We start from the raw sequence: 12,732 nt of genomic DNA on the forward strand, positions 1-12,732 counted from the left end.
GCAATAAACTGCAGCTCTCCTCCTCTTCCCCTATGACTCCACTAGCCTAAGGGACAGAGTTATAGCCCTAATTCCATTTTGAAACAAAGCCCATCATCTCCGCACCCCCGCCTCCCCCCCGTTTTATATAGAACATGAAAAGGTTGTGCTTTAAAACCAGGAATTACACATATCATCTGTTTTTTCCACTGGGCTGAATTATCCCTTATTTTTCCACTTTTACAAAGCAGAGCATTCCCTCCTGACCCCCAAACACACACCACCCATTTAGATTTAAAACAATAGGACACTGCATTAAAAAAAAAAATACAGCAGGGAATTTAAGGTGGCTACAAAGCGTGAACGGAATGTTAGTCTTCATTATCAAAAAATAGTACAAGCCTAAATTCTGCAGGCCTCAGAAAGCTTTAAAGCAGTGATACTCAGTCCTCAATGGTTCAAGCGCCAAATTAGCAATCAACATTACCTGAAAGAGCCACAGTAGAGTGAATTCATAGTTTCATTTACTGTTATATATATAGAATTCTCACAGCAAAATGACAGACCAAGTATTGTTCAATTGGTTAACAACATAGTAAAATATCCTGGTTAATAATTAAATCACATGGTGTTTTAATTTCATGTGCTGCAAAGGGCCCTACGAGCCACTTGCTGCTCCTGAGTATCACTGCTTTAAAGGCAATAGACCCAACATGATACTGCTGCTTGGAGCTAGGGTCACAGATATAGGATGTGGCACACTGGGAGACTGTTTCTCATGGAGCATCATAGTGCACTGCTCTGTAGCAGCACTCTCCACAGCTTGCAGGAGGAGTGAAGTGTTGTGTGATGGGATGTGGCCAGTTGAACCATAATTGTGTGTATCCTTTAGCCATAAGTTGGTTCCTAGATACCATGGCTATTGTTTAAAATCTACCTTATGTACCAAACCTAGAATGGCAAGAGCTTCTACTGCAGCACTGGCTGCAAAGGTGCTCCAGGCCTGCCCTGAGTTGAGAAGAAACATTTCTTTTTTTGCACTAATGTCCATACAGGTCCAACACAGAGGTTCAGTTAGCCAGATGCATGATTTACCCCTTAAGTTACATTCGTGTCCTTTTCTTTCAAAGAAGCTACAAAAATAAACCTTCCCACAATTTTTAAACATAAAAGTCAGATCTCCACAATTAAAAATGAAATAATATTTCACAAACTTTATGAAAATACAATACGGCATCTGAAAAAGAACTCAATTCACAGGAGGAACAACCACAGTTCAGAATGCTCCAGTTCAATTTCTAATATTCCAGTAGGTTTGCCAACTTCCTACTCGCACAAGACCGAACACCCTTGCCCCGCCCTCTGCCCATCCCTCCTCCTAGGCCCCGCTCCTGCCCCTTCTCTGAGGACCTACCCCCCACTCACTCCATCCCCCTCCCCCCCATTGCTCCCTCTCCCAACCCTCACCCACTTGCTCATTTTCACCAGGCTGGGGCAGGGGGTTGGGGCGCGGGCTCGGGGATGGGGCCAGGGATGAGGGGTTTGGGGTGCAGAAGGAGGCTCCAGGCTGGGAGGGGTGGAGTCAAGGGGTTTGGAGTATGGGAGGGGGCTCCGGGATGAGGCGGGGGTGTTGGGGGTGCAGGTTCCAGGGTGGGCCCTGAAATGAAAGGTTCAGGGTGCGAGAGGGGGCTCCAGGCTGGAGTGCGGGGGGGGGGGGGGGGGAAAAGGGGCCCGGGGGGGGGGGGCGGACTCGGGGGGGGCGGGGGATGAGAAGTTTGGGGTGCAGGAGGGGGCTCAGGGCTGTGGCAGGCAGTTGTGGTATGGGAGGGGGGATGAGGGAGGCAGGCTCCAGGTGGTGCTTATCTTAGGTGTCTCCCGGAAGCAGCGGCATGTCCCCCCTCCGGCTCCTACACGGAGGCGTGGCCAGACAGCTCTGTGCACTGCCCTCTCCGCAGGCGCCGCCCCGCAGCTCCCATTGGCCACGGTTCCCGGCCAATGGGAGCTGCAGAGCTGGCGCTTGGGGCGGGTGCAGCGTGCGGATCCCCTAGCTGCCCCTATACGTAGGAGCTGAAGGGGGGACATGCCGCTGCTTCTGTGAGCTGCGCGGAGCCACAGCAGGCAGGGAGCCTGCCTTAGTCCTGCTGGGACGACAAGTGGACTTTTAACGGTCTGGTCAGCATTGCTGACCAGAGCCGTCAGGGTCCATTTTTGACTGGGCGTTCCGGTCGAAAAGCAGACACCTGGCAACCCTATATTCCAGTAACATCTGAGGAAGTCTGAATTTACTACTTACAGCCTAAGATCAATGCAATGCAAAGTTACAGAAAAGCACTCAAACTCTAAAACTTTAATTTCTCCTATTCTGCAACTGTAATAAAAAAATTTGCAGTTTATTTACCCTCAACCTTTCTTTTCCTGAAAAGCATTCAGAATGTATTTTGTTAAAGAGCGGGTCTTATTTTACTTCAGTCTCACACTGGAGGGAAGAGGGTGCACTATCCTCATCTGCCCTTTCACAAGTAGAATCAAGAATCCTACATCTTGCACTCTGAACACAGAGGAAAACAAAGGAGTCATAGCATTGCCTGCAGCAACGGACATCCTGATAGGGGTAGTAGCAGGGGCGGGGGCAAGCGGGGGGAGAGGAGACTGCTGTGGCAACAGTCCCCGGAGCAGCATCTTTCAAAGGGTGCTGCAGTTTTTACTCCCACATGAACCTTCGCACTGCCCCCAGGAATATTCTCTCTCTTCCCCTAAGGCACAATCTTCAAGCCATTGCCAACATCTACATGCACCTTCCCTCTAAACCTCCACCATACCTAGTGTGTCAGTTCCTGATAAGTATGCAATAGAGTTCTTAAAGTGCATGCTTTAGGGATATTTTCCCTATATTATTTCAGTTTTTAGAAAGGTACTTATCCAATTATTAATTCAATAGGAAAAAAGAGAAAATATGTGAACTGATCTTAAAGTCAGCAAAAAGATGGCCCAAGTCCAAGCCATATATTCAGGTAACAGAAAGAGCTATAACTAGTGTGAGCTCAGTTTCCAAACATGTGGACACCGAAGTGGGTCTTTTAATGACCATGACTGGTCAGGACTTTGTCTCTCACTTAAAAGACAGTACTTCCAGCAGTGACAGTGTCTCCTAACACCATGCATTGGTGCAGTACAGATACTGGGTGAGATTTTATGCTGCACTTGTAAGAGGCACATCACCAAACTTGTAGCCCAGAGGGAGAGGGCTAAGACAGCCTTAAACCACCTTTGCACCCTCCCAATCGTGCAACGATCCAATGGGTAGAGCAGCTTCTAGAATACTTTAGACAGCGCTGAAAGGTGTTACGACAGCCTCCCCGGGCTCCCTTATGGGCCACAGTGCTACTCCTATGTACGGTGGCCCTGCATCCCTAACGCAACCCTCCCAATCCCAGCTCTGCCCTCTCCCCATCCCCTAGATCAGTGCTTGCAAGCAGGTCTATGGAAGGCAGCCTTATGGCTATCTTCCATAATACTTGTGCTGGGGTTTTCAGAGTCCCTTTATTCTGCTCCAGCCCTTTTACCTGGCATAAAGAAGCTCGAACAGGAGCAAGGATCTCGCCCTCAAAAGGGGAAGAACCATCTACTGAATCACTAGAACTACTTCCTGAGACCGTGTTCATTTACTACCAGTCACTCATCCAAGTATTAGCCAGGCCTAATCCTGCCTAATTTATTAGATGTTGAACATTTTAAAAAGTCATTCGCCTTCTCTGTTTAGATAAAGCGTTAGCATATTAAAAAATATGTTTTCAGTTCATCAGTCAGGACCTTGTTGTTGAGTAAGAATCAAATATTTAATTTCAAAACTATTCTTCTCTTTTTCTCTCGCTTTACAATGAAGTCTGGAAGGGAATAAAATGAGATTGTGACCTGAAGTCTGGGGGCATTAATTCCACATTTTGCCGTCTCTTCCCAGAAGCGTAAAGAATGAACAAGTAAAAGGGTGGTTGGACCACGAACAACTGTGGTTTTGCCTCCTTTTTTCCTGGTATTGTTGATGGTGCCATGCCAGCCTCTGATTGTTTCCTTCATAGGATTGAGAAGGGACTTGTAATGAATATGCATATTTATCGCCACTGTCAAATTATCACTAGTGACAGCAAAAACCTAAGCCATTTCATTTTATTACTCTAATATGATTTCATGTGCTTTATTTTATAAAAGGATTATTATTTTGATGCATGTGATTTCTAACAGAAGTTAGGCACCGATTAGAGTTGGCACACTGTAGGCAAATATTGTACAAGTTTCTCACAGGTTTGCCAATGCTGATCACTCCTGACCTTCTATATACTACGCTTTGAAGCCTTAACATAACTCTGTACTGCACCTGCTCTTTATACAGAATTTTGCCAAATGATTGAAGATCAACCCAATTAGAAGTATTTAGAATGTATTAACTTTTTCAAACATATTTTAGTGTCCCATTTCAGAATCTTTGTAACTTGCTCACTTGGGACCTGATTCACCCTCACTCCCACCTCTTCACTCCTTTTTTAAAGGTACATACAACTGACATTATTTTATAAGCACAAAGGGCAGTATGCTTATGTTCTAATTAAGCAAGTTCCGTGGCTCTCTGACCATTTTGGTAAGTAAATTGGTATATACACTCTCCTGTTTATCTGAGTTATCATGAACCTTGCATCTCTTGTTTAATATTATACACCTCTACCCCGATATAACACGAATTTGGATATAACGCGGTAAAGCAGCGCTCCGGGGGGGCGGGGCTGCGTGCTCCGGCAGATCAAAGCAAGTTCGATATAACACGATTTCACCTATAACGCAGTAAGATTTTTTGGCTCCCGAGGACAGCGTTATAGCGAGGTAGAGGTGTACATTATACTTGGGAAGAAAAAAAAACCCAAACAAAACAAATTCCTACTTCCCAACATTTATCACCTCTGGTGTAAGTGAAGGATTACTTTTCTGTGACCTTTTCTGAAAAGCACTAAATGAAGGTAATAGCCTGAAACCTCCACTTCATCTGACAAACTGTCTTCTAACACCTTTAGTAGCTGATGAAGTCTTTATCAGATTAAAAAAACCAGCATGGGTCTCTTTTTCCCCTTCCCTCCTTCTTTGTCCTGTTCCCTTGTTCCCATAAATTCATCCCATCCTTCCTTTTCTCTTACCTCACCTCTGACCTCATAAGATTTAAACAAAAACATGTTTTAAATGAACCTTTAAGTTGTATCCTTTTCTCTCTCCCCACAAGCCCCGTGTGCCTAACTTTCTAGATTGTAAACTTTTGGGGGCAGAACTTCCTACATGTTTGTACAGAGCATAGCACATTCTGGGGGCTACCATGATATAAACAAATAAAGCATCTGAAATGGTGACCTACATGAAAGAAGTTCTCTCTAGCCAATTATAAATTCTCCAGACTCCAACATAGCTGAAATTCTTAGCATACTATATTACAGTGCGGGAACTCTGTCAAAGTAAGTTAGCTTACTTTTATCTTTAATACCCTTGACAGAGTTGTTAATATATAAAAACAAATAATAAGCAATGAGAATCATGGTATTAAGAGCTCTAAGAAAAAAAGTAGATTTTCTTTTCTGGGCATGGAAATAATTCCCTTTTATTTATTATTGATTACTTATTACTGGTTACTTGATTAATTTTATACCATCTATTGCCAGTACTTGCATAGTGTAACTTACAGAAGAAAGCATTATGCCAGATAGCGTTCGCAGGATTGAATCATAATCATGTATGAACAAAATACTTATGTAATTCTTTGTGTGGAAGGCCCTCCCTCAACTGATCTGTAAGTCCATCTTCTCCTTCAAATTTCTCCTCAAGGCCTACTCCCACAGGTGGCACATATAAAAGAAGTCAGCTAATTTATGATGGCTAGATGTAAGGGTTGATAGCTGGCCCCTTAGCAATCTGCAACTGTAATATTTCAAGCAAATATATGTAAGAAATTTGCATGTATTTTATTATCCTCTCCCTCCATCCTTTTTATTCCTCTTGTCTTTTTTAGACTGTAAACTCTTCAGGGCAGGGATCATGTCATCAGCACACTGGAATCCTAATCACAGAGCAGGTTTGTGAGTGCATTAGTAGTTCAAATATTAAATGCTACTCAAATGTATTTTAGTCTCTAGTTTTGTGAGCTCAGATGTTGGCATAATGCATTGACATTAGCAGGAAGAAAACCTCCCTAATATCTTCTGTTTTCTGAGGGCAAGAAAAAAAAAGAATGAATGTAAAAACTTCATTTTTCAAAATAAGTTCCACCATTGGCACAATTCTGACAATTCACACGATAGGGATCTAACAGAGGTCTTTCCATTCACCACCCAATCTCATTTAAAGGTGAACACCAAGCAGGCTCTTCCTTCCATGAGCCGGGGTGCTGGCACTAGGGGTGTGGCAGTACCCCCTGGCTTGAAGTGGCTTCCATCATATACAGGCTTAACAGTTTTATGCAATGGCTTTCAGCACCCCCGCTATAAAACCTGTTCCAACGCCACTGTCCATGAGGCAGGATTTCTGGAGATTTAACGGAGGGGGGAAACCATGTAGTTATTACCAGCCCCATTGTGTTCTAACCTAGCCATCTTAAATTTTCCTGTGATGGTAAGAATCGGGGGGTAGGGGGGGAGAATCTGACTGGCATACAAAATACAATGTGTATATGTAACAAGTGGGAAATGAAGGACCGTGGAGTGTGAAAGAGTGCATGCATAACGTTGCTTGGGCTAATGAAGGAAAGGAAGACGAGAAGAAGTCTTTCACTCACAACTAGTTACTATAGAAACCAAACTCAAAAGTGAGGATCCCCAAACAGGAGAGTCATACATTTTTATGTTCCACATGAAATTTTCTATTTGACTCTATGCCTTTTGGATCTTGCACCTATGATAATGTATGTTTTATCAAAAATATCTTCTACTGTGCAGGAGGGGGAAGAAGCATGCTCTCTTCTTTCTATGTAACCAATCAGTGCTGAAAATGGACCATGAGAAATCAGGTTCACTTGTTTGACAAATTATGGCTTAGAGGACAACATAGCAGGCTGCCATATGCCACGTGCACAGGACACTCAAGTATAGGCCTTCTTGGAGAAATATATTACCTTTCTGAGCCGCAGGGCAAGTGCAGTAAACTGTGACTTATCTACAAAAGGGTGAGGACACAGAGTAGGAAACAAGTAAACGAATGAAACCTCACAGGCCATATTTGAACAACCTAACTGGATAAGCTACTGCCTAGGGGGAACGGTGGGCCCCCTTAGTTGGGCAGAATGAATATGGATGAGTCCATGATATATGTTATCTATATATTAATTGTACTGCACCCAGCACAAAGGGGCCCTTGGCTCTATGCACTTCTGTAATACAAATGATAATAATTTTAATTATAATGCTCTGTCTGGGGAATTAAGTCATGAATACTTAATCATTAAAGAAGCTGTAAATAAAATATTGAGAATTTTTTTAACTGTTAAAAATTTGCAATGAATATATGACTGTCTAATTTGTCACTTGTCCATGACCATGCAGACAATGATGGAGCTGGAAAGAAAACCCAGGACTCTGACTCCCAGCCATCTTATCTGAACATGACAGCAAAAAAGAAAAAAAAGTCTTCTCCAACCAATCTAATGTACCTATTGAGCGTATACAAATATACGCTCTCTCAAATTGTAAGTAGAAAAAAACCTTGAAATTTAGGCTGCCCCAGGAATAAAGAAAACTTCCAATCTGATACTTATACATGACCAGCCTTTACTTAATAATTATGTACAGACTTAATTTTAATAAAATTGAAGCTTGACAGAGTTTAGTTTGTCAATATCCAAAATGCTTTTCCTATTCACAAACTACCTGGCAGCAGTGGTAGAGCCTGAGCTCTGGAAACAAACTGAAAGGTGTGTGTGTGCTTGGAGATGCGCAGAGTTGCTCTTTTCTCGGCACTTTAAACAGAGCTATGACATTGATTTATTCTGTTTGCATCATTATGATAAAGTTTCAGATAGTCTTTCTCAAAAGTATGAATTTATTTAATAAACCATTAACATTCAGAACAGCTTTCAGAATCATATGGTACTGTAACAATTAAATATAAAATGATTCTCACAATACTTAATACGTGAATTCAATCAACTGTTTTAAGAGGAGCCATCAATGTGCCTAAGTTACAGTTCTTTCAGTTAGAAACAATGCCATAGTACATCAATTTGAGAATAAAACCACTACTCAAATATAACTCAGCAAAGGCAAAAGAAGAAGAAGAAGAAGAAGAAATTCCCAATAGCATCTGGAACTAAAGAGACCATTTGCTTTTCAGAGTAGGATAATAATTTGCTTACCTGGAACATCAATTAATCTCTTATAGACATTCAAGAAGGCTGCCTCTGCTTCTTTGCTTCTTTTACCTAACGCATCAATCTAAAAAGGGTGAAGGAAAAGAAAGCCTTAGACTTGTTCAAACAAAACAAAGACACACACAGATCAATGGCACCATATACATAAATGAATAAATGTATCAACAATTTCAATTTAATTCAAATGTAAAATGGGAACCAGAGTTCTCTATATACACATTGGGAAGTACTAGTGGGAATCAGCTATAGAAGATGATTTTTCTATATGTTTGTACTATATATACTAAAACACCTATTCTAGCAGAACAGTGAACATCCATATTTTATGCCCAATACCATCTATTTTAATTCTTAGGCACACAGTATATAGATTAAAACGTATTTGGGACACAGGTTTTCCATGAATAATTTATTTTGTTTGCCACTAACTGAAGCCTAACTATACTATAGCATCATACATAGGCGAGGCTGGTCTCATTCCACCTTTTTCAGCAACATGTGCATAGCTTTGTATTTCTATCAGGTCTCCTGGCAGGTCATGAGACATTTTTCTTGGAACACTGCTATACCAAAGACTAAGCAGTCATGGATCTCCCACATACAAAGGAGTTCTCCTGTAAAGGTTAGACACAAATTTCCATTTAAATTCTGAATATCCTTACTTTTGTGAGCTTAAATTACACCAGTAGGGGCAGATGCTGCCCATAGATACATATGTGGAACTCCTCCTGAAGATAAGAGGAGCTGTGCATCCGTGTGTGGGGACAAAATTTACCCAATACTGTTTACTGTAGTTTTTCTCAGTGATTTCATTCCCAAAATAAATGGAAGATTGACAACTCCGAGAATGGACTAAACATTCCTTGGGTGAAGAATATGATTTATTTTTTTTAAGTTCCTAGTGCATTGGATTAGATAACAAAACATTTATAATTATTAAAGGTTGACAAAGCACCTTTTTTATACACCCCAGTGCAGAAGGAGACAATGAGGGAAACAGGAAAGTCTTTGGCAAAGTTTTCTAACAGTACACTGAGGTCTCAGCACTCAAAGGATGGATATTATAGTACCCATATTTTTACTAAAACACAAGGAAGGATCTGGATATGTAAGCCTCATTTCAACTAGAGAGAAACAATTGATAAGGGATAACATTATGAAACATTTGAAAGATGTGTACGTCAACATGAACTACAAAAAGGAAGGTCCTGTCTAAAAAACGTCCTTGAATTCTTTAACCACGTTACTGATTTGGTAGATAAGGCTGAAACAATGGACAGAGTTTACTGTATCCATGTTTCAGGAAAGTATCTGATACTCTACTACATGAGAGTTTGACTTGCAGAATTAGAAAGTATCCTACGAGCAACCTATTGAAATGGATTCTAAACTGGCTTTGGCACAGGAAACACAGGGTGCCAGTGAAAGGAAACAGCTCAGGGAGGAGAGAGATAAGGAGGGGGGTGCTACAGGGTCAGACTTGGTGCCACATCTGTTTACTTTATATGAAATGACTTTGTAAAGGGAAGGATTTTGAAAAAGCCTAGAACTATAGATGATTAACATAATGGCGGGAGTCAGACATTGTGCACAGAAACAGAGCATACAAATTCCAAATGACTTGTATAGATTAGTCTTATGGACTAATAACTGACTTGTAGAGATCATTATAAAGCAGTTAAGGCGACAAAACTAGGAGAGATGGACAATTGTAAAAACTACTGAACTGCACAATACGGTATATAAACCAAGACAACACTTGCGGGGAAGGGTACAGGAGGAAAACAAGGACACTATAAGCATCTGCACAATGCTTGGCAGCAGTAACACAATCTTGGGATATTCAGAGAAAGGTTGTAGAGACAGAAGTTATTTTGACACAATACAAGGCTGCAAGTAGAACAATGAGCCAAATTCTGATCTCACTTGCACCCAGGAAAATATGGAGTAACTCAACAGACTTCAGTGGAGTTACACCTAATTAACACAGATGTAACATCAGAATCTAGACGACTTTGTGCAATTCCTGTTAACTTAGAAAATCAAGGGTATTGGTGAAATTGAAAGCAAGCAGCAGAGTGCAAAATGAATACGGATTTGGGGAGCAGATATAAATTCTGAAGAAAGATTGGCTATGCTTGGCTTTTACAGTTTACCAAAAAAGGTTATGGAAAAACAGTGTAATCTCACAGGGCATGAGACACACTGGAAAGCAAGGAATAGATGGTTGTGAATAAGTTGTTTATTAATTCAAACACAAGAAACCACAAATGGGATGATCATGAGGGAATGAGCACATAAGTATTTCAGAATATTTGGAAACTGGAATTTGGAACAAATTGCCAACACCTGAAAAGCATAAGATGGCATAAATCAATGCTTGAGAGAACTAAACAATGGTTTTGAAGTAGAGAGAATAGATAGGGGACCACTAGCTGGCTTTTTGAGGTTCAGATGAAGAGGTATATCCTGGATATATAAATGAAAGCTCTGAAAGGACATATGTACCACACGTTGTACTTCTGGATCTCAATGTTCCTATACACAATTTTATCTCCATTTGCAACTTTTCTACATAGTACAGATCTAAATAATAACTATTAAACCCTATTAACATTAGAGAACTGATACTATACTTATGGGGGCGGGGGGAATCATTCACCCTTTCTATCAAAGCAACAGCATTCCAGTTGATTGAGACATCCTTTCTATGAAAACTTGAATGGATTTATTTTCATATCAAACGTTTTTCTTTTCTAAAAAATGACACAAACCTATTTTCTGTTTAAACAATATAAAGTGTATAATTGAGGCACCAACACCTGGTTATAAACTGATTAATATTAAGTATAAAATAGCAGAGTTCAAATGACATACACCTGGTGGATCAAAGATGGCAAACAGTTTTGTAATTGACAGTAATGCTCCTGACTCTTTGGAGTCCTAAATCCAGAACTGAGATTGCAAATAGTTAGACTAAGGCACCAGAATTTCCATTCACATTATTTCATTTTAGGACTGTTTGGGCAGTCTGACAAATTATCAATCTGTCTGATTTATAGATTGCGTTTACTGTGAGCACCTTAGCACATTTTATACCCAACACACAAACACAAAACTAGAATAAAGCATAACATTTGTTTGAACATGGATTAAAAAGTAAGTAGGGACACTGCTTCTGAATGTACAGAGGTAGGGAGTGTAAACTAGATAATACTTAGTCCTGCCATAAGTGCAGGGGATTGGACTAGATGACTTCTCGAGGTCCCATCCAATCCTATGATTCTACGTAATAGGGAAAGACAAAGCACCAAAACATATGGTAGTTTAAATTACACAAAGAAGCAGAGTACAAAAAAACAACCACCATCAGAGACACAGGAAAAACAAAACCTTGAAATAACATGGAAATAAATATACTTGTACAGTTCACACAACACTTTTAAAATCAAGGTGGTGTTGCCTCAGGAGTAAATGACGACCAGTTGGGACTGGAGTAAGTTAGAACAGTGTTAACTATGTCATAAAAACTCTGGCTGTGGAATTTTGTAAGCTCTAAAAAGTTTAGGGAGCCAAGTGTCAACTGAAAATTACACTAGCCAACTTCTGAGATCAGCTCAGCTGTGAACCTTATCTAAACCAAGCACATTAAGTCTTTTCTGACTAGAAAGAAACAGCAGTGACCCCTGTACTCCCCACCCCCATAAGCATATGTTCACTTTTAAGTTTTGGCATACTATTTGTCTTGATAATACCACTGGAGCTATATTGAGATAACAGAAATAAGACACTACTAGTGTGTTAGCAATCCTCCCTCCTTAGCATACTGTTCATCTTTAAAATACCAATGGAGCTATATGGAGATAACAGAAATAAGAAACTAGAGTGTGAGCAATCCTCCTCCTGTCCACCTTATTTTCCAAGGTCAAGCTCTTTCATGAGTTGTTGAACAGAGCTCAAAGTTCAGCCCACAGACAGAAGAAATCATTTCCATAATTATCTGTCTACTAGACCAGAGAGACTCCTTAATCTATTCCCAATCCTCAGTCGCCAGTGTGACAGCTGAATTATTGGCATACCACCATACTAGCTTGGACAGCCTAATTTATATACACTGGGTCAGATTCTGATCTCTGTTACACCTGGGTAATGCCAATGAAATCACTCGACTGACCTCTGGATTTACCCACATGTAACAAAGATCAGAAACTGGCCATGAGTTTAGTGAGCACTGTCCAAGTCTAGGAAGATTAAATACAAATTTACATTAGAACTATCTGAGTTACAGCAGACCCGTGTCTAGTTAAGTTCAAACAGAGATCGGTAAAACCCATCACTTTAATTTGTAATCTCTAACTCTTTAT

The 12,732-nt window shown here is 40.7% G+C and overlaps 1 protein-coding gene across 2 annotated transcripts in view; it reads right to left on the minus strand.

Annotated features, from left to right (window-relative positions):
• CUX1 (cut like homeobox 1) overlaps nucleotides 1-12,732 on the minus strand; it is a 373,050-nt gene that overhangs the window by 202,433 nt on the left and 157,885 nt on the right. For both annotated transcript variants that reach the window (XM_026656513.1, XM_026656512.1), the window contains exon 4: nucleotides 8,354-8,432. In XM_026656513.1, the coding sequence (XP_026512298.1) occupies nucleotides 8,354-8,432 (79 nt within the window). The remainder of the gene's footprint in view (nucleotides 1-8,353; nucleotides 8,433-12,732) is intronic.

Source organism: Terrapene carolina, unplaced genomic scaffold (genome assembly GCF_002925995.2).
Source record: "Terrapene carolina triunguis isolate 2854851 unplaced genomic scaffold, T_m_triunguis-2.0 Scaffold231, whole genome shotgun sequence".
NCBI lineage: Eukaryota > Metazoa > Chordata > Testudines > Emydidae > Terrapene > Terrapene triunguis.